The sequence below is a fragment of the Myotis nattereri genome (assembly GCF_964212035.1).
Source record: "Myotis nattereri genome assembly, chromosome: 10".
Classification (NCBI taxonomy): Eukaryota; Metazoa; Chordata; class Mammalia; order Chiroptera; family Vespertilionidae; genus Myotis; species Myotis nattereri.
The window spans coordinates 20,679,126-20,701,844 of NC_138085.1; the positions used below are offsets into that span (position 1 = coordinate 20,679,126).

At 50.5% G+C, this 22,719-nt stretch overlaps 1 protein-coding gene across 2 annotated transcripts in view; it reads right to left on the bottom strand.

Annotated features, from left to right (window-relative positions):
- The window catches only part of AFF3 (ALF transcription elongation factor 3), a gene marked incomplete at its 5' end in the record, with an annotated part of 493,443 nt that overhangs the window by 77,320 nt on the left and 393,404 nt on the right, over positions 1-22,719 (bottom strand). For both annotated transcript variants that reach the window (XM_081100521.1, XM_081100522.1), the window contains one exon: positions 14,031-14,068. In XM_081100521.1, the coding sequence (XP_080956647.1) occupies positions 14,031-14,068 (38 nt within the window). The remainder of the gene's footprint in view (positions 1-14,030; positions 14,069-22,719) is intronic.

Below are 22,719 nucleotides of genomic sequence, written 5' to 3' on the forward strand. Positions count from 1 at the left end.
CAACCACTGAGCTACACCTGCCTGGGCATTTTTTCCTAATGGTTTTTCAATCAAAATATGGCTTGGGTAGGGCTGCCACATAAAGTACAGGTTATCCAGTGAAATCTCAATTTCACATAAACAATGAATAACATGTAAAATTAGGGACATAGTTATATGGAGACTTATTTGTTGTTCCTGTAGTTTTATTTGCTAAACCTGGCAACCTTAGGCTTAGTGATCTTTCTTCTCCATCCAATGTAAACGCTGTAGGTGCCACACACAGGGGAAACACCCTGGGAGGTGAATGACCCTGTTGACCCTGGCAACAGCCCCTCTACTAAATAACATGCAGGTGATTTCCTGCTCGCCATTTTGCACTGTCTCCTGGGTTATTTCACAGGATCCCGGTTGGAATGACAAGTGAGAGGATTAATTATAACTGGTCACAGATCGGGAAGTTTGGGAGCCCGGGAAGTCATCTTTCACGTTGCCAAAGCTACATTTTAAGAGCAATGTCATACAGGAGACATTATGATGGAAGAACAGTCAGGAGATACAAGGAACGGGGAGATAAACTGTCATCTGAGTCTACTTCAAAGTTACAAAACTCAGGGTTAAAAGATTGCCTTTTAAAGCCTTTCAGTCATTTGAGAGGGATGAACAGTGAGCCTACCAACCACTTACCCAGTGAAAGGAAAGTTGTTTCTGTCCCCAGGACTGCAACGCCCACCAGCTAATTCAGAGCCGTAACGTGGCCGTATGAAGAGGTTAGAATTTCTATGCAAAGAAAAGTCTGAACTGCTCCCAGGGAAGGTGGAGAGAAAGCCAACACCTAAGGGTCTTAGCGCATCCACAGTAGCCGCGCTCCACCCACCTCAGTAGCGTCCGGTGCATCTGGGCAACAGAACATTGAAAGGTGTTCCATTCGGCAGAGCTGGCCTGGCAATTGTGCTGCAGCGAATAGGAGAGTGGGATCTGCAAGCCTGGAGTCCATTTCCCAGCTCCCGTTCCTTGTTACATAAAAGCTAGAAAATCCTAAGCAGTTCTTCTCCTTCAGACCCTATTGTTTGCTCCTTCCTATTGTGTGGAAGGTAGGGAGGGTGGAGAGATAGATGAGGTTAACTGCACGCGGCATATTTCACTCTAGACTCCTCTTTGGGGACTGCTCATGCGGGGAGGGCAAGGGACCCAACCCCTCAGAAATGCGACCATCATGGGAGATCCAGAGTTCATTTAGGAGCGCTGTCCCTGCCAGGGTTTTAGCATTAAAATGTCCAACAGATGACCTTCACCAGAAAGCTCGGAGATAGAAACAACACGGGAGGTGTGACGGGATGCGCTGTGGGAAGCTGGAAAAGGGGAAGGTTATGGCACTGAAATGCTAAATACCAAGGAAAGTCATAGCAACGCGGTTGGGAAACAGAAAGAAGCCTAAGATCGTCACGGGAGACCCATCACAGAAATAAAGAGATGACATTTACGGCACCTCTCACTTCCCTCAGGAACTTGATCAGCTGATGGAGATGAGTGGCGGGAGGATTACAGGGCGGGGGAGTCCACAGGGCGGTTCACAAGCTGAGATACAGCGAAGGGGCCACACCTCCAAGGAAAGGGAGAGGCCTGGCCCGCCTGGGGCTCGCCTGGTGGATGAGCTGACCTTTCAGAGAACATGGTCTCCATCGGCTGAGATGCAGGAGCGTTTAGGAGGCAGCTCCTGGCTAAGCCTTGCAGATGGAAGTACTGAGGGCCTCGGTGGGAGAGCGGCTTCACAAAAACTATCTCTGAGGCCTGGCAAACGCTTCACAGTGGACAGAGCAAGTGCTACCACCTCAACTTAGCAGGCGAGAAAAGGACGCAGAACAGCCAGCCAGTGCTCGCTGAGAGGAGGCTGGACAGGCACACGATGAAGCCTGTCCTCCAGGGGAAGGCGGGGGGAGGAGAGGCCAGGTGTGTCAGAGGGGAGGAGGAGAAGGGGAGAGATGGCTCCAGCAGGAGGAACAGGATGTGGGCAGGCATGGAGAACTGACACGTCTGTGCCCGGTGCCGCAGAAGGCGTCTGTGACAGAGCAGGGCTGGAAGGGGCATGAGCCCCTACTGCTACTGACCTTCCGACACCCAGGGAGTCTGTGTGGCCCCCGCGACCTGGAGCTCCGCTTCACTAGACCAAGGCCGGGAACTGATGACGGGCCCCAAGGAGCAATGTGTGGGAAGGGCTCACGTTTTAAAGGCCTATGGGGCACAGAGCTGCTGTAGAGGCCCGAGGAGAGCCAGGCCGGCGGTGCCTCCCAGGACGGACATTTCACGAGGTTCCCTGTTCCCTTCACGCTGGCTGGGGCAATGCTAGCTCCTCCCCAACGTTTCAAAGTGAGGCCACATTTTGCTCAGACGTGTCAGTTCTTCCATGCCTGCCCACATCCTGTTCCTCCTGCTGGAGCCATCTCTCCCCTTCGCCTCCTCCCCTCTGACTCACCTGGCCTCTCCTCCCCCCGCCTACCCTTGGAGGACAGGCTCCATCGTGTGCCTGTCCAGCCTCCTCTCAGCGAGCACTGGCTGGCTGTTCTGCGTCCTTTTCTCGCCTGCTAAGCTGAGGTGGTAGCACTTGCTCTGTCCACCATGAAGCATTTGCCAGGCCTCAGAGATAGTTTTTGTGAAGCCGCTCTCTGGGCTTTTCCCGCAGCTGGTTCCCTCCGCCCTTTCCCGCAGCCCGTTAACTCGGGCAGTGTGGACGATTAGCTCACAGACGCTGGCTACAGGAGCGGGCAGGGAGGGTGGGCTCCCCACCACAGGAGATCAGGGTCACCTGCAAGAGGGCTCCCCGCCAGCACAGAAGGGAGGAAGGAATCTCCAGGCCAGAACTCCAGCACCTCAAATCCGTGAGAACACCGCTTCCCAGTCTAGACATGAGAAAGGGGACCACTGAGGAGGGGGTGTCTAGAATATTAGGATGTGCAGAGACGTACATTGTGTTTTTTTAAACTTTTTTTTAAAAAAAAATATTTTATTGATTTTTTACAGAGAGGAAGGGAGAGGGATAGAGAGTTAGAAACATCGATCAGCGGCTTCCTGCACACCCCCTTCTGGGGATGTGCCCGCAACCAAGGTACATGCCCTTGACCGGAATCGAACCCGGGACCCTTGAGTCCGCAGGCTGACGCTCCATCCACTGAGCCAAACCAGTTAGGGCAGTGTTTTTTTAAACTTTTGATTGTGGTTTCATATAGACAGGGTGTCCCAAAAAATGTATACACAATAACAGCTGATAGCTCAACGGATGTTTCTTTTCATATTTAACCCATTGGAAAAAATAATTATTCAAAATGTGTATACATTTTTTTGGGAAGCCCTGTATATATCATAAAATGCACCATTTTAACCATTTTCAAGTGGCATTAAGAACATTCACACTGTTGTGCAGTCATTCACACTATCTTTTTTTAAAGAGTTCAAACCCTCTTAAGGCCACACTGAGTCACCCAGCTGTTCCTGAAGCAGCTGTGGGCTCTGATCACAAGGTGAAACCTCCTCCCCCCCCCCTCCCCGTCCCCCCTCCTCCAGACCCTCCTGCTGCTCCTTATACCCAAGCATCAGGTTCCCATCATTACTGGGCTTGCCCAAACCCACTAAACCATCCCAAAGGGCAATCAGTGGCTTCATACAACTCATTTACTCAAAAAGGCTGAACAGTTTCTTCCAGGCTGTCCTGTTCTATTTGTAAAATACAAGTTTGGGAGCTTTTAAAATGTGTGTTATTTACCTGATAGAACTCAATGGCTTCTCAGGAGCTATTCAGCTGTAGTGTGGAAATTAGTGCAGGGGGTTTTAAAAGCTGATTTTCAGACCTGATAGCCTGCATTTCAGATGGTAATGTGGCCTGTTAAGCTAACAGCCCCCCAAGGTGGGGCAGGAACACTTACAGCCTCTCGGGAGGGCTGCTAGGCAAGGGACCACCTTGGTGAGCATGGCCGGGCCTGTCAGCCTTAGAGACATGCGCCATTCAGTGTTTTCTCTCTTATCATAGTCCCCAAACAGATCTCCACCTGAAATCCCCATGTGATCTGAGAGATCGTGTTGACTTTTGAAATGTGATTATTTGCTTTGAAATAATAAGATGAAAACAGTTCTTTGGCAATCAGCTGCAGGCGAGCATGAGCCTCCTGAGGATCCCGAGACCACCAGTAGCTCAGGGGAGAACAGGCTGGGTGAGAACCTGCCCCAAACTAGGGGCAGAATGAGCAATAGTGAGGGATAGTTCTTGGAATATGTTGATATTATCCTATACAATAAAGAGGTAATATGCAAATTGACCCTCATGCCATCATGCATCACAAGATGGCTGCGCCCACAGCAGAGGCAGGGTTCCTGTAACGCAAGATGGCTGCGCCTACAGTGGAGGCGGGGTTCCCATAATGAGCCATAACGAGTGATCAGCAGGGACCTGAGGCTGCGTGGTGCTGGGCCGCGGGACCTCAGGCCATGCCCCCTGCCCTGGGGGCCCTGAGGCTGCGTCCCCTACCCGGTGGGGCTTGATGGGGGTGGGTCCGGCCGGGTCTGGATCTCGCCCAGTGGGGGTGGGGCTGGCCGGTCTGGGTCTCGCACGATTTCAAGGCGCACACGGGTGGGCGGGGACTTGACTCTGGGTCCCGCAGTGTGCCCCAGACTCTGACAGGAGGAAGATTTTCATATACATTTTACTAATTTTCTTTAATCTCTGACACTTCTATTATAGAGAAAGGGCAAATAGCAATATTAAAATATTTCCTCTAATTAATTCCCTTTTAATGTGCATGAATTTTGTGCACCGGGCCACTAGTTTTCTTATAATGTTGGGGTAAAAACATGCCCCATACAGTCCTAGCTGGTTTGGCTCAGTGGATAGAGTATCGGCATGAAGACTGAACGGTCCTGGGTTCGATTCTGGTCAAGGGCAAGTACCTTGGTTGCAGGCTCCTCCCTGGCCTGGGCCCTCGTTGGGGCTTGTGCAGGAGGCAACCAATCAATGTGTATCTCTCACAACAATGTTTCTCTCTGTCTTTCTCTCTTCCACTCTCTCTAAAAATCTATGGAAAAATATCCTCAGGTGAGGATTAAAATAAATTTAATGACACAAAACTAACAAACAAACAAAAAACATGCCCCATACAATTAGTTATTCATGTTTCCACATCTGAAATCCACACTAATACTTTGGTTTTTAAGCCTCTTGGTCGGACTGGAAGAGAGTCTCATGGTACGTTGGGGAGAGACTTTGCCTAGTGGGCAACAGAGTGACTGCTAGATTGACAGAGCCCTTCTACTCACCGCCTCATTTAATCTGCCCAGAAACCTAACAAGGGGACACTCTTACCCTCCTATTTATACAACTAAGAAAGTTCAGACTAAGAGGATGACTCCTTGGCCCAAAGCAAGTTCCAACCCAAGTGTAAGGATTCAGTCCCCCTTGCTTGCTCCTCGACGTCCAGGCTGCAGTTGGCATTTCCCCTCCTTCCCAGGAAGTCAGAGATGAGCGGCATCCTTGGTCTTTCTTGTTGGAAAGGCTTTGGGTAAGTCATTACTGAGCAGCCGCTTTGTAGGCAGGGCCCTGCCATTCAAGGTGTGGATCCTGTCCTTACTCCTTGTTGAGATCAGACACAAATGCATAAGGAAGCAAAGGGCAGAAGCACGCCCGTGTCAGCGGGTACATGCTGTGCTGACGGAATAGGAGCTGAGGGAGTGGGGTATGTTGGTTATTCACGGTTTCTGTGGAAGATGAGGCTGGACCGCAGGCTTGAGGAAGTGCTGTGGAGCGATAGGCACCCCCACACCAGTGCCTTGCCTGGCGGCTGCCGAGAACCTACAGGGCCCACACCTCGGGTGGGGGCTGCTGCTCCTTGCTCATGCCTCAGCCTGGCCTTGCTCAGGCCATTCTTTCTGCAGAGAAGGCTGGCCCTCCCCTTCTCCATCCTGGGTGGCCTGTCCTGATGCCACTTGTCCTGCACATGCCACCTCAAAGGCCCCTCCCCTTCCTCTGTGCTCTGAATACTTCAGTGTTACCCCTGTACCCCCTGGTGACACTCTTCCTATTAATTTGCGGGTGTGTGTGTGTCTGTGGTGTTACTGAAGCAGCTAAGAGAACTGACAGAGTCAGACAGACCAGTTTGGAGGCTAAGTTATGTATCCCTGGAAACCAGACTCCCTGGGATTTCAGGGAGAGTATTTGGTAAATGAAATGAAACTTCATTGAAAATATCATCTCTCAGTTCCTCATGCTAATCTCTCCTTTCTAGCTGAGAGGGTGGTGTGAGGATTAAAGGGAGTCAAGTGCGTGAAATGCTCAGCGTAGCGCCCACACACGGCTGCTGTAGTAGACCTAGGGCTGTGTGCACATGTCCACGTTTAATACACAGTGGTTATGCGGACGTCTACGTGTCCTCGGCCACCGTCAGCTCTTGCAGAGTGGGCTCCATCGTAAGGAATGTGTGTGTCTTCCGTGGAGACTAGCACAATGCCTCGCCAAGTGGAGGAGCTCAGAACTGAACCTGCATCAAATGAATGTCAGAGAGGACAGAAAGAATCTATACATATAAAAGCCTAAGTGACCATGTGACTGTTCACCTGGTAGCTATGATTTGCAATGACCACCAGGGGGCAGATACTGAGACTAGTAGAGGTGGGAGCCCGTTTCCTGGCAGAATTGGTGGTGGGTCAGGTTGCTGCTGGGGCACTGTTGACCCCAAATCTGCTTCACTCACACCCCAGACCTAGATAGGAGGGAGCCCAATTCCAGGGTGCGTCACCCGAGAACCACCCTCTCGCAATCTGGGACCCCTCAGGGGATGTCGGAGAGCTGGTTTTGGCCTGATCCCCGCAGGCCAAGCTGAGTGACCCCACTAGTGCACGAATCTGTGCACCGGGCTTCTAGTTACAAATAATTGGTGGTAATAAGATGGAGGCAGTTTGCCCAGTTGGCACGGCTCAGTGGCTGAGTGTTGAACTATGAACCAGGAGGTCACTGTTCGATTCCCAGTCCAGGCACGTGCCCGGGTTGTGGGCTAGATCCCCAATGAGGGGCGTGCAGAAGCAGCCAGTTAATGATTCTCTCTCATCACTGATGTTTCTACCTCTCGCTCCCTCTCCCTGAAATCAATGAACATATATTTAAAGAAAAATGGGGGGGCATTTTAAGTCCTTGGACAGGGTGAAGCATGAGGAGGGGGAGGGACCGGAGGTCATGGCCTTCACTCCCTCTTGGTGCAGAGAGTTCTCGATGGCATCATGTGTTCTCTTCTATTATAATTTCTAATTTAATCCACTCTAATTTCAATCCTTTGACATTTTTAAAAAAGACTTTCTTACCTACTTTTGGACTAATTTTTTTAAATTGAATTTATTGGGGTGACACTGGTTAACAAATTACACAGGTTTCAGGTGCACAATTCTACAATACATCATCTGTACACTGTATCGTGTGTCCATCACCCCAAGTCAAGTCTCCGTCCATCACCATTTATCACCTCATTCCTTCGGTACTTCCCCCCCCACCCCACTCCTGGCAATCACCACATTGTTGTCCATGTCCATGAGCTTTTTTCTCTTTTTTCTTTCTTTTTTTTTCTCAATCCCTCTACCCCCTCCCAGCCACCCATCCCCCCGACCGCTGTCAGCCTACTCTCTATCTATGCGTGTGTCTTTACTTTGCTTATTAGTTCATTTTGTTAATTAGATTCCACACATGAGTGAAATCCTATGGTACTTGTATTTCTCTGACTGGCTTATTTCACTTAGCATAATGTTCTTCAGGTCCATCCATGCTGTTGCAAAAGGTAAGATTTCCTTCTTTTTTACAGCTGAGAGATATTCCATTGTGTAGCTGTACCACAGCTTTTTCTATCCACTCATCTACTGATGGGAGCTTGGGTTGCTTCCAAATCTTGGCTATTGTAATTAATGCTGCAGTGAACATAGGGCTGTACATATCCTTTCAATTAGTGTTTTGGGCTTCTTTGGATAAATTCCCAGAAGCGGGATTGCTGGGTCAGAAGGCAGTTCCATTTTTAATTTTTTGAGGTAACTCCATACGGCTTTCCCCAGTGGCTGACCAGCAGTGCACGAGGTTCCCTTTCCTCCACATCCTCACAGCACTTGCTGTCTGTGGATTTACTGATGACAGCCCTTCTGACAGGTGTGTGTGGCAGTGAACAGTGCGTCTCAATTCTATGGCATCTATAGGCAGGGCCTGCTTGGACCCTCAGGGATGAGCCCTGGCCCCGGACCCTGCCTCCTGAGGTGGTCTGCTGCCATGGGAACAGCCAGGTTCAGGAAAGTGTTTCCTATTTAAGTCCAAAGTCACCATTTTTAACCACAAAACCTTCATTCATGTTTCATTGTTCTCTTCCATTCATCAAATAACTTATTGTGTTTCCTAATTGCCAGGCACTGTGCGAGGTGCTAGGGATAAAAAGATCACCTTAGTTATGAATGAAATGTTACGATGACTATAATTATTAGTGGAAACGAAGACAGTTTTAGTGCACACCAAGTCAAGTCTTTGTCAGAATATGCGTGGCCTGAGTCGCATGCCCCCAACCCCACCCCAGCCTGCTTGTTGCTGAGTGAAGACGGACAGGGGCCTGGAGGCCTGTCCCAGCTCTGCCGCTCGCTGCCTGTGGCCTTGGCTGAATCCTGTCACCTTCTGAGGTCAGTCTTCTTGCCGGTCAAGTGAGTCCTTCCTACCTCACAGGGTGGCTGTCAATGTGACAGGGCTGTGAGCGCTGCAGGAAGCTTTTATTTACCCGGCATCCCAGAAGAACGTCACTACAGAGTCCCTGGCACTGGAGACTGGAGACTGCAGGTCTCAGGGTTGACACCCTCCCTCCAGTGTGCCTCCTGGGCATCTTCCAGGTTCAAAATGTAGAAATTCTTAAAAGTCCTCCCTGCCCTGCTTCGGGGACACGTCCAGTCCTGCTTTTAGATGCAGACAGACTCACAGGGAGGTCAAACTCTTCACTTGATGCGATTCCTTACTTAGTTAATTTCATCATCTTCTCCCTAATGGGAAGAGGACATTCGATGGGCGAGATTGACTCAAGGAAGCTAAACTGAGAGCAGCACATGCGGGAGCCAGCAGCCCTCTGGACGATGAAGCCCCGAGGGGTGCGTGGCCGCTCCTGGTCGCCCCCGCAGCCCTGCACCGCACGGCGCCCGCTGGGTTCCCGGGATGCGCTCAATAAATACTTGTGGCATAAATGAATAAATCAATGGTAGTTGTTTGGATTTCAATATAAATGGATCCTGGAGCTGAAATACTGCCAGATGGGCTGACAGGGCACAGTCTGGTGATGCGTCTCCAAGGCTATAAACACGCAGGCATCTCTGCCGTGGCAGGCTGACATTTCAGAAGATGATTACATGCACGATTTCACCAGGGCCGCGCGTGCCCTCCAACTGCCAGCGCTTCAACAACTGTTTTCACGTTGGCTTTCTTGTTCATTCCTTTTTTTTTCTTTTTTTTAAAGTTGAGCACCATTTTTCCCAGCTCCTCATATCAGTAGCTGAACATGATTTATTTAGATGAAATTGGGCTCCGTTTTTATAAAGCCCAAGTTACTGCAAATGATGCTTGAGGTTTCGCAGCAAATATGAATTCCTGATCAGTGGCCATAAAGCACCCCTGCGGAGCTCCAGGCCTGCCCCGGGACCACGGAGGCGCCGGGTGATTGACACCGAGTCCTTGCGTGCCTCCCGCTCCTGCCCAGGCTTCAAGATGGACCTCCGCCTCCTGCAAATGCACAGCTGCTCGGCTTGATAAATCACAGGACCCCTTTTTTTCATCACAGTTATCTACTATTTACTGCTTCGAGGGGGAAGTGAATCACAGCGAGAGGACTTCGTGTGCTGCGTACACACCCTTCCTTCTCCTCCGGCACTTTGCATGTTTCCACATTCCCGCGCAGTGCGTCCACCCCGGGCTCACCTGGACAAGCAAGCCTCCGGCCCATTTATCTTGGTTCTCCTTGCCCCTCTCTACCCACTGACACAAAATCCATAAGAACAAAAGACGCCCGAGAGGCACACACTACCAGGAGTAGGTGGAAAGCACTGTGTCGTTTTGCAAGCTGAGGTTTCCTTGTAATTGGCTTGTCTCCCACACTGAGGCTTTTGCCCCCTCTTCCTGCCCTGGCCTCCTGATGTTTTTCATTATTTGAGGCACCACCGCGCCTTTGGTATAGCGGACACCCAGTGGCGTATAACAGATGAAACACTCTACAGTTGATGCTGGAAAAGAATGAAAAACAGGCCACCTCACCTACACGTGGCCCTTCCCGTCGGGGGGTGGCAGGCGTAAGTTGGGGGAAGGCAGATTTGCGTTGTGATGTGATCCCGTGATCATCTGCGGACACACTGGCTGTTCAGGCTGAACCGTAAATGAAGCTCATAGCTCAGGCCAAACAAAGCAAGGTCAAAGGTTTTCTTTGGGGTTGACCGCAGATAATTTTTAAATTTAGGTAATGAAACATTTCATAGTTTTAATTTATCAGGGTTGTGCTTTGGTTACCACGGACTCACACACTTTAAAGCATACAATATGAGCTACCAGACACCCGCGTTCTCCCAGAATGCCTACTTAAAACAGGAGACCGGAGAAGTGAAAAGACAGGCAGGACTGGCCTTCAAAAGATGCTCGGGTAGTCTCTCCCCTCTGACACCTCACAGGGATGAGCCTTCTACGGTCCTTACCAAGGACAGAGAAATGTCATCCCTTTGCACTGTCACTGGCCTACCAGGTCCCGCCTCAACGCCTTGGAAGCAGGCTTCCTGCACTGTAAACCCACATCCCCAAACCCTGCCGACCAAACCCACTTCATCATCAAGTTGCACATCTTAAAACAAAACAGCGCCAAGCCCTGTACCAAACGTCCTTGGGCCTGGGCACTCCAGGCGGTTGTGGGGCCACATGGAAGCGGGACTGGGTTAGATGTCCACCTTGGGAAGGTCAGAACCTGGGGCGAATCTTTACTCAGTTCCATCCCACCCGAGGGGTTCCTCTGACAGGCAGACTGTTAGGCTGTCACCAGGAGTCATGCCGACGATTTCCTAGAAATTACTGGTTTCCTCCAGATTAGGTAAGGTGGTAGAAAATGACTTCTGTCTCTGAGTCTCTAATTTAAGGCCCTAGAAAATGTGAGTCCAGTGAATGCAGTAGGTGTTCTAAGTCCTTATTTGGAAGGAGGGTTTCCGATGGCATCTCCAAATGGTTACAGATGGTTCTCACTTAGGGAAATTACACGTGTGGCCTGAGCCAGGGGACACAGGACAGGAGCAGCACAGAGCCGGTAGCTGCAGACAGCCCGCTGCTAGGCCAGCAGGCGAAGAAATGCATTACTTTGAAATGAGCCCAGTTCCCCCAAGTTTGAACAGAAAAACTATTATATTTAAGGGGGAAATGCTCTACTCCACGGGAAGATAGAGAAATTTTTAAGAAGAGTAGTGACAACGGGAACCTCTGTCTTTAGGGAGTGGATGGTTTTCTTTTCACGTTATTTTGCACTTAGTCATGCAATCAACAGGGGCCCAGGTGCTAACTTACTAGCTGATGAACTACGGGGCTTGACCAGGAGGGTTGGAGGGAATTTCAGCGCTGCTCATCACCCATGTACCTTTCTACCCAGGACAGGGCCACGTGTCTTCTGGGAAGAAGTCCTCATTTCTGATTGTATCTTGCAACCAGGTCTTCGAAGGGAGCCCATACTTTCCTAAAATAGGTTTGATTCCTTCTACCAGAGGTCATAATGATATTTATTGAAATATTAGAGGCCCGATGCATGAAATCTGTGCAAGAGTAGGCCTTCCTTCCCCCGGCTGCCGGCACCGACTTCCCTCTGGCACCCGGGACCCAGGCTTCCCTCGCAGGCCCAGCTTCGTCCGCGAAGTCATCCAGTCTAATTAGCATATTATGCTTTTATTATCCCATATAATAAAAGCCCAGCGACTGAAACGGCAGAACGACCAGAATGACCAGAGACCAGAACTACCGGCCCTTCGCCCAGGCCGGTCTGCAAACTGCCATGGCCCCTCGCCCTAGCCGGCTCTGCGCCCCCAGCGGGGACCCCCACCCCAATCGGGAGCCCCCATCAGGGCCGGCCAGCCAGCCCCCACCCACGCACCAGGCCTCTATCCTATATAATAAAAGGGCAATATGCAAATTGACCCTAACGGCGGAACTACCAGAACTACCTCTGGACCAGTCATTATGAGGCGCACTGACCACCTCTCAGTCTCTTCCCCTGGTCAGCAGGCTCCCATCGCCTGGTGGCGAATGGGGAACTGGGGGTGGGTGGTGGCGGGGGGTGCGGCTGGCTGCAGGCAGCCAGGGAAGATGGCCCTGATTGCAGGCCAGGCCTAGGGACTGTACCCATGTATGAATTTCGTACGCCAGGCCTCTAGTTATAGATAATTTATCACCATAAAGCTTACCCATTTAAAGGATGCAATCCCATGATTTGTAGCATAGTTACAAGGTGGTGGAACCATCACCACGATCTAATCTTACATTCAATGCCCCCAAAAGAAACCTGGCAATCATTGGCAATGGAGCAATATTGTGAACCGAGGACTTTCTCTTGCTTTTCAGGGCATTTCGTTGAAGAAATCACCTAAGAAGCCAAAGGGAATGAATGGCTCAGATTTTAAGTGTTTCTATCCAGAGCCTCTCCTCCTTCTACCCACAGACTCAGAAGCACTGCAGTCCCAGCTCCTGGGAGAGTCCTGGAAGGCGCTGCTGAGGAGATGCGGCAGCCACCTTGGAGCACGCGAGCTGAGGGCAAGCTTTTCAACAGCAATAAACATACTCGGGCTCGGCCCGCCACCGGAGGAAACACTTTTCACCCGGGTGCGCAGACAACGTGCCCAAGTGACGGGCTTTCCCTGGTAGAAGCTGAACTGATCTTGGTTACATAGTCAATTATTGCTCATTCCACACAAGAAGAACTGGTAAGGAAGGGAGGTGGTGACAGTCCACTAGGTAAGGTAACACCGAGGTGCCCACCAGCCAGCTGTTCTGATGCAGTAAGAACCTCAGATGTGCAGAGAAACATCTTTACCTCCTGAAAATTCTTTTTTAAAAATATATATTTTATTGATTTTTTACAGAGAGGAAGGGAGAGGGATAGAGAGTTAGAAACATCGATGAGAGAGAAGCATCGATCAGCTGCCTCCTGCACACCCCCTACTGGGGATGTGCCCGCAACCAAGGTACATGCCCTTGACTGGAATTGAACCTGGGACCCTTCAGTCCCCAGGCTGACGCTCTATCCAGTGAGCCAAACCGGTTAGGGCTTTAAAACACACACTTTGTGCGCACGCGCGCATGCACACACACACACATACACACACATGTGCACGCACACCCACCCACACGCAGAACCTTAGCAAGTGAAAAAATAAAAAAACCAACAACAAAAAAGGGCCTGATCTGCTCTCAAAAGTAACTATAGATCCTATTCAACTATTTTGATACAGAAAAGCCAGATGTGAGACACAGTTTGAGTGACAGCTGATTAGGCTGGTAGATCTCATTCATAATACAAGTCAGAAAACCAACCGAAGCGCAGCGCGAAGAGCCAGGCACTCAGGACCATGAAGTGGGTGACATGCATAAAGTATTTCAGGAGAGAATCTCATTGAAAGCCAGACAGCTCCCGGGGAAATGATATGGAAAAAGTCTGACGAAAACATCTCAAAATAAATGAAGTACTTATTGCTGAAAAATGAGCTCAGATCGCAGCCAATTCCAAAGTTCAGAATTTACTGCGCGCTGAGGCCTTTTCCTCCAGTTCCTTGTCTCTTGTTTCACTAACAACAAGGGACTCTCCACACTTCCTGTGAAATACAACAAGGCGATTTTTGCAGTAATAAACCCACATGGGCATGACAAATCCAAGCATGCAAAACGTTTAACACCCCAGCTCCCAGACACTTGAGGGACAAAATCCGATTATGAATTATATGCTACAATAAATAAGGCTCGATGTTTCATAAAGCAATTTATAGTTCATAAAAATGACAAAACGTACCTGTCAGACAGAGCGTGGAGCGCGGTTCCCTGGGCTGCCTGGTGGAAGAAAGGGCAGAGATGTTTATTTAATATTCTGACTTCTAAATTACGTGGTCAATCAGCACTTAAAAAAACCCGTGTCACACACATTTTTGCCATGTGGCCAAATATTACTAGTAAGCTACAGGCAACACAGTAAGAGCGCTGTCATGTTACGCAGTAAATGCTCCTGTAGAGTTAACTGAAGCCCCGGCAGTGCCCACCTGCCACCAGGGGGCGAGCGTGGGGAGGCAGGAAGTGCCAGGCTGGTGAGGTTGGACAGGTCTCAGGAGACCATCCCCACTCAAACCCTCCCCAGCTATTCATTTGTATTCCCTGCTGCTTTATTCTACTTTCCTGTAAGAAAAAAAAAAATCTGTTTTGGTTCCTTTATAGCATCTCTCCCAATGAAGGTACACCTTTTGACCCAGTTTTCTGATTTACTGAAAAAGTCACCACAATTGTAACCTGGAACACTGACGGAAATATGATATTATGAGATATGGATTTGTTTTTAGGCAATGATTTTGTGGCAATTTTAAAAGAATCTTTAGAGATTCATATTGAAATATTTATGGATACCATTACAGGATCTGGGATTTGCCTTGAAACAAGATACTTGGAGGGAAGGGAGGGTGGGTGGACATGTAAATAAAACAATGTCCTTGGGTTGGTAACTGCTGAAACCAGGTGATGAGCACACCGGGGATTATTATATTATTCTAGACTGTTTATGTGTTTGAAATGTTCTATAAAACAAACAAACAAAAAAAAACAAAAAAAGAAAAACGAAGCTAAAGACCTCCATTTCTCCATCAGATTTCCCCCATTTTGTGCTCACTGCCTTTTGACTGCTTAGCCTAGCTTGTCCATGTGCCCCGTGTGGCTGAGCTCCGAAGGCAGGGGGCACACTCATTCTCCGTCTCCGAAGTCATTATTGGGAGGGATCACAGCGCGGCCTGTGAGACCAAGGCTTACTCGGGTGCACAAGAAATAGGAAGTGCCCATGGCCGTTCACCGCGTACAGGACACAGGGCACGTTTACTGTTTACCGAGGGCGCCGGAGTGTTTCCCATGCCATTCCTCATTCCATGTGGATAGCAGACAGACAGACAGAATCTTCAGATGAGAAAAACACGACCTGGCAGAAACCTGATCCCTGCCACAGAACTGAATCCACCCTTGGCGACACACAAACACCTCTTGGATCACTCGGTCAGCCCAGCACTGGCCGGATTCCCAGCACATGGAGACCACTGCCGGAGGCTCCAGGAGGGATCAGAGCAAAGGCAGGACGCACAGTCACTGTGTCAGAGAAGCCCAGTCCCGAGGCAGGAAGTCCGAGCAGAGGTCCGGGGAGGACTTGAAGACACTTGGGCATTAACATGCAAGTGGAAGATGAGTAGGGGGGGACGTGGGTGCTGGTAACTCATGGCCGGTGGGCCACGGGCTCCTCGGTCAGGGCCTGGGACGGCTGGCAGGTGCTCAGTGCACATCTGATGAGGAAATGTCAAATGGATGAATAAATTCGGGAAGCCTTCTCACTACTATCTGAGCAAAGCTGCAAAGACAAGGCGGGATGTGTTCAGGGAAAGAGGCACTGGTCGCTCCAGACTGCAAGGTGGAGCCAGGGCCTCCGCGGCCAGGCCTCTAGCAGCGGTTCTCAGCTGGGGCACCTCTTGCCCAAACAGCAAGGCTACTGGAGTTGAGTAAGCGTGTTTCTGTGTCTTAACAGCAAGGGGGGGTCACTACTGGCCACTGATGCCTGGGGCCAGGGATGCTATAGCCTCTCCAAGGCCCGATGGGTCCCTTGCACAATGAAGCAGCCCCCTTAGAAGGACAGGGGTTCTGTGGAGAAACACTGCAGCAAAGGCCGGAAAGAAAGCTGACAGGAGCGACACAGGAGCTGAGACTAAATCAACAACAGGAACTTGGATAATTCCCACAGGGACATAACCACACGGGCTGAGGAAAACATAAGCGCTGTTGACCTGGGCACTGAAAGTCTTCATCCTGGGAGAGGTTCACTGTTCGTTTATGTGAGGGCCTCAAGACTCAGCTTCCAAACTGCTCTTTCTACCCTAAGTGGGATGGTGAGGGAGCTGGCCAGCCATGTCCAGGCTCCAGTGAACAGTTTATGGGGTTACTGCCCCTCTTTTTTCTCTGGATTCCTGTGAATTAAGGGCCAAATGCGAGGGCATTCCAGTGTCATGAGGGGAAAGAATATCCACAGAGCGCTCTCTTGCTGAGGACACCTTAGGGAGCAGAACGAGGCGGGGAAGGAGGTGAAAAGCCTCAGGAGGCCGTGGAGACCCAGGAGCCCCTCCTCCTCCTCTCCTCCATACCCCTCCCGTCTTCTCTGTGCTCTCGGGGGCGGGGCGGGGGCAGCCCAGGCACCACCACAAGGGAGCGCCCAGCAGGTGCAGGGCAGCCCCCACCGTCCCCAGGGCCCCATCGCTCAGCAAGATGCTTTCCTTTTTGGCAGCTATACTTGAAAAGAACCCAACTCCCTACTCCTGACTCTGCTTGGCTAAATATACAAACACGTATTTTGAACTCCCCCAAGAAAAGGTGGCATGCGTGATTAGTTCAGCCTCAACGCATCTCCGCAGAAGGCACGGCAGACGGACTTTTCCAGGAATAACAGAAACCTTAAGGCGCGATGTGGCTGGAAGGTCAACAGGCACCTCTAACATGGCGCCTGCGTGTCCCCTGGCCAGGGCTGCCAATGTTTTAGCAGTCTGCTGGCTTTGTTCTCTCCTGCCTCCAAATACTTCCCGCTGACTTTTGTGATAAGGAAACGGTGCCCGTTGATGTGCAATGTGTGAGAAAATTATTTTAAAAACAAAAGCAAAAACAAGCACAAAACAAGCCACTCTGCTGTGGTGCCTCCAGGTGCCTCCAGGTGGCGGTCCCTGCTGAGGACCCGCACAGGTGGCTGCTGGCCAAGTGCTCGGATGGGACTGAGCAGAGGCGCGGGGCAGGGCCGCCTTCCTCCAGCAGATGGGCCTGACGCTGGCACCAGAAGGCCCTCTTGGGCTGAGCCATGGCATCCCACCAGCGCCGGACAATGACTTTCTGTGGTCCTCACTCTCCCATCTGTCCGCATGACCAACGTGTCCACACACTTCACACTGTGGCGCGGAGCAGCATCGGCCACCTGCACCACAATTTTTCATGCCTGAATTTGATGGCGCTATTTACTTTGCAGTTATTTCACAACATTAAAAACATTATGGAGACGGCTCATCATCCATCAAGAAAGCAGATGAGAATATGTTAAAGTTTTAAACAATAACTTTAAAACAGCTTTATGGCATTCAGTTAAAATGGTATGTCATATACCAAAGCAAAGACCGCCAATTTTATTTTATTTTATTTTTTTACTGCTCTTCTTTTAAATAAACTTTGGCTTTTGGACACTATTTTTTTTTTTACTGTTGAAAATAATAAAATAAATAAACATTGGAACTAAATCGCAGAGAAAAAACTGCGTAGGTGACTCATAATTGAAGGCTGAAGGAGGACGCAGTGTAAACTAGATGAATTTCCTTCTTTCAAGCGTTGTGTGTTACAGCACCCACATTTCTCCCTTCCTGAATCATCACCTCGGCTAGTAACTTTCCTCATCCAGTTCTCAGCAAAATAGTGGAGAGGGTGAAGGGAACGCTACGCTGATCTTTCCCAAGTGCCTTACGCATTCACGAGTGACTCTGAAGCATAAGCTCTGAGACAAGTTTTCTGCCAGAAATAATCATTTTCCAGTTCTTTTCAAGAGATGGCTTTTTTCCCCCTGTCTTTATTATAGACAGCTTGGAACGTGGGACAGAAGCAGTAGAAATCCAGGTTTCAATGTATGAGAAATAAGTTACTAGTCCTTCTGCTACTGAAGGAAAATCAAAGGAGAAATGAGGTGCCCTTATTGTCACTGGGTTGAGCGCAGGGCAGGCTCATGGACGCTGGAGTGCGGAGGGGAGCGAGGAAAGAGGCTGGGATTCGGAGGGTGCCAGAAGATGCAGTTTCGTTCCTTCCTGATGGAAACAGAACGAACCGGACAGCTCCATGGTTCAATCTGAAGCACCTGTGGTGTGCAGGTAACAGGCTGGGCGTGGGTGACAATCAGAGAAAGCTCTCGCCATACGGTATGTAGGGCCTAGAGGTGTCAGACATAAAAGTTACACATTCTTGATTGCACAAACGTTCTAGATTGCAGGGGCTCTGGCCGAAGAGGAGTGGGTGCCGGGGACCTCCCTTGGAATGAGTGGGTGGGGAAGGCCCACTAAGTCTGGGGTAACTAAGCTGATGCCTAAAGGATAAACAAGAGTTACTGGAGTAGAGAAGTGAGAGGGGGTGTGGAAGAATGAGCTCCACGCAGGCCTAGGTCCTCACTCAGTTAAAGAACGTCACTGTGAGGGAACTCAGAGGGTGGTGGGGACACTGGCAGATCCCAAGGGCTTTGGAGGTCAAGTTAAGGATTTGGGGTGCTCTCCACCTAAGAAACCGCGGAGTGGTTCACATTAGGGGAAGTTGGGTAAGGGATGTATGGGGCCTGTTCGTACATTCTCTGCATCTTCTGATGATTCAATAGAAGTTTTTTGTTAATCCTCACGCAAGGATATTTGTTCCATTGATTTTAGAGAGAGTGGAAGGAAGGGGGGGGGGAGAGGAACACACTGATTGGTTGCCTTCTGCATGTGCTTGGATTAGTCCTGGGGATCGAACCTGCAACCCAGGTACATGCCCTTTACCAGGAATCAAACCCATGACCCTTTGATGCACAGGACGACTCTAACCACTGAGCAACACCAGCCAGGGATGATGGATCTATAATTTAAAAAAATAAAGTAGGGAGTGAGGCAATATGATTTACTTTTTTTTTTTCTTTCAAATTTCACTTTGGCTTCTGTTTGGTAAATGGATTTGGGCAGGAAGGTTCAATGTTTAAGGTTGTTGCATTAATCTAAGCAAGAGAAGTGCATGGTAGCAATGAAGGTGAAGAGAGTTTGTGTTACATTTTGGATGCAGAACTGAGGAAACTGACGATTGATTGGATGTGACAGGCCAAGGTTGGCGGCAGGAATGAACCCCAGGTTCCAGCTTGAGCCCCTGGTATAGATGGAGGGCCACTGACTGGGACAGGCAAGGTGGGTGCAGGGGCAGGGGTAAGGGCAAAGTTTAATTTGGATATGTGAAGTTCAAGTTGTTTTCAGGATGTTCAGGTGGAGATGCTAAATAGATGTCTGGACACATAGATGGCAGCTGTCAAATGCCAATGAAGTGCAAAACATTTGCACGTTGTTGACAAATTACAGTCATGAAAAGGAGATAAAGGGCTAATGCGCTGGAGCTACAGTTTGCTCCCATTTGAAGAGAAGTAGGCTCGGGTCAGCTGGCTAGAACAGCCTGTCCATTCCACACGCACGCAGCCCATCTGTGCTGTTCCCGGCACCAGGCGCGTTATCCTGACAGTAAGGGTGGCATTTCTGTGGCTGTGATCCGAGTCAAATTGCTCCACCTGTTGGAAGGCTGTATCCACATTCAACTGCTCGAATAAATGCCATCCCAGCTCGTTTTTGGTCATTTGTGTTCAGCTGTTATGAAGCATGCCATGAAGTTTAGGTCCCATCACGTGTCTCTGTGGGAATTCTGTCCAGTAAGGCTTTACATTCTCTCTCACCATTCCTTTGAAGTTGAGACTTGTATTCATTAATGTATTTCACTGTTTAATTTCCTTCCACATCGGTTAACACATTCTGTTTCATTTACTGAACTTTCATGCTGTTGGTTTTCATTGGAGTCCTCGTTGGTTCTTTTAAAAATATATATATTTTTATTGATTTCAGAGAAGAAGGGAGAGGGAAAGAGAGAGAGAAACATCAATGAAGAGAGAGAATCACTGATCGGCTGCCGCCTGCACACTGCATACTGGGGATTGAGCTGCATGCCCCACACCGGGGATGATCCCGCAACCCGGGCATGTGCCCTGGCCACCACCAGCTGGGCACGTCATTGAGTGTTGTGCCCTTCCATTTGGTGTCCTCCAACCCATTCCGAATACTGGCAAGACAAAAGAAGAGTCCTGCTCTCTGGTTTTTCCTCTGTAACAGTAAGCACTTCGCATTCCCAGATGCCTACAGATGCTGCCCAGGAAGCATTCTGTTCAGGAGACTTGGATCTTATTCTGTTCCCTACAGGGGGGTCAGGTCGATTTGGAGATAACAACATACATCATCCAAATAAGAACATTTTTTGAGAGTGAAAGGGGATATCCCGCCCCCAAACGGAGCTGGGGACAACAGGAGAGAAAGTGCTTTTCTCAGCACACTGGCCATGGGGCTGCTGGATCAAGAAGGCTCGATGCAAATACAATTCGATCAGGTGCGGAGGCAGAACTTCAGGGGCCGAGGAGCTTGTCAAAAAGCAAACAGCTCCGAAGGGGGTCAAGAGGGACAGGTCGCTTCGATCCTCGGTGTCTCTGAAGTCAAACCAACGCATCTGCCATTTTCTGGCTCTTCCCGGCTGCTCCTCCCTCTACTGAGATTCTGCCTGTCAGTGTCCCCGAACACCTGAGCTTCCGGCACCTTTCTCTCTCAACTCCTCGTCTGGAACCTGGATGAGCATAGGCTTCTTTCTTCTCTTGAAAAGTTCTCCACCTGCTTCATGAGAATTTTAGTCTTGGCACCTCAAGTTCCTGGAAGACACTGAAGGCAGAGATCCTCACCCAGAAAGAGCTTCTTTGTGACAACACTCTGAATCCACTGTCGGTGGATCGGCAGGTAGGATGCGAGGAGGTGAATCAGCTACTGGTGGATCAGCAGGTAGGATGCGTGGAGGTGGATTAGCTACCTGAGGATCAGCAGGTAGGATGCGAGGAGGTGAATCAGCTACCGGTGGATCAGCAGGTAGGATGTGAGGAGGTAACTTCTGCAGGTGACCAATTACTATTTGCCATGGCTCTGATCTGAGAGATGTGTTAAAATACATTTCTTTCTGAGCTATATATTCTTTCTTTATTTCACTTTCTTTAAAACGTGGGTCCACTTTTGGCTTTAGAGAAAGGTTGCTAGTTTTGTTTTTTAACACTGGATTGCTTAGGTTAGTTTATGTCTACCAGAAATCCAATAGAGGTAACAGCACACACTTACTGAGCACCTGCTACACCCCATGAGAATGCTGGTTAGGGTCCACAATGCCAGGTGAAGTGTGCCTGGATGACATCACCTCACAATCGGTGCCCAGTTACCAACTGCCTGGCGTGGGGCCATGTCTGAAGCCAGGCTGTCAGTGATAGCCAGTTACTAATTGGGCGATTCTGATCTCCTGAGAGGGGTGGAGAGCATTTCCAGGACCTTGACTCGCTAGAGCGACACTGTGAACCACCTGTGGCCTCCGCTGCCAGGCCTTGCGGTCTGTGCCGTCACAAATAAAACTCAGGGCAGCTGCTAGGAGTTAGGAGAGAGAAGGGAAAGGTGATGACAATGTGAGCACATGCAATGGGGCTGCTCCTCATCTACAGGCACTGGATCCTCCCAGGGGTGAGGGTCCAGTGAGGGCGAGGGCCCCGCTGAGGGCGAGGACCCACTGAGGGCGAGGGCTGGAAGGTATCAGGCATCCTTCATGGTGGGCCACACTGACTGTCATGAGGGTGCCACTATGAGTCAGAGGGTCCCAGTGCGCCGGGGCAGGAAGTCTTCAGGGGGTGGTGGTGGGGGGTGCAGGGTGAGAGGTCCGGAGGTCTTTGGGGGGTTGAGTGGGGGTGAGAGGTCAGGAGGATTTCGGGAGGGGGTGGTGGAGTGGGGGTGAGAGGTCAGGAGGTCTTTGGGGGGGGTGGAGTGGGGGTGAGAGGTCAGGAGGATTTCGGGAGGGGGTGGTGGAGTGGGGGTGAGAGGTCAGGAGGTCTTTGGGGGGGGTGGAGTGGGGGTGAGAGGTCAGGAGGATTTCGGGAGGGGGTGGTGGAGTGGGGGTGAGAGGTCAGGAGGTCTTTGGGGGGGGTGGAGTGGGGGTGAGAGGTCAGGAGGATTTCGGGAGGGAGTGGTGGAGTGGGGGTGAGAGGTCAGGAGGATTTCGGGAGGGGGTGGTGGAGTGGGGGTGAGAGGTCAGGAGGGTTTCGGGAGGGGGTAGTGGGGTGGGGGTGAGAGGTCAGGAGGATTTCGGGAGGGGGTGGTGGAGTGGGGATGAGAGGTCAGGAGGATTTTGGGAGGGGGTGGTGGAGTGGGGGTGAGAGGTCAGGAGGTCTTTGGGGGGGGTGGAGTGGGGGTGAGAAGTCAGGAGGGTTTCGGGAGGGGGTAGTGGGGTGGGGGTGAGAGGTCAGGAGGATTTCGGGAGGGGGTGGTGGAGTGGGGGTGAGAGGTCAGGAGGATTTCGGGAGGGGGTGGTGGAGTGGGGGTGAGAGGTCAGGAGGTCTTTGGGGGGGGGTGGAGTGGGGGTGAGAAGTCAGGAGGATTTCGGGAGGGAGTGGTGGAGTGGGGGTGAGAGGTCAGGAGGATTTCGGGAGGGGGTGGTGGAGTGGGGGTGAGAGGTCAGTGTGAAGTGGAAGATGATGGGAGGAAGACCCAGGCCACGTGGGAGGCTATGAATGTAGCCCAGTGAGGAGGCCAGGCCATGGGAGCCATTTGCACTTCATGAGCTGTGGCACTGCTGTCCCACTGCTTCTGCCTGGGGAGTGGACA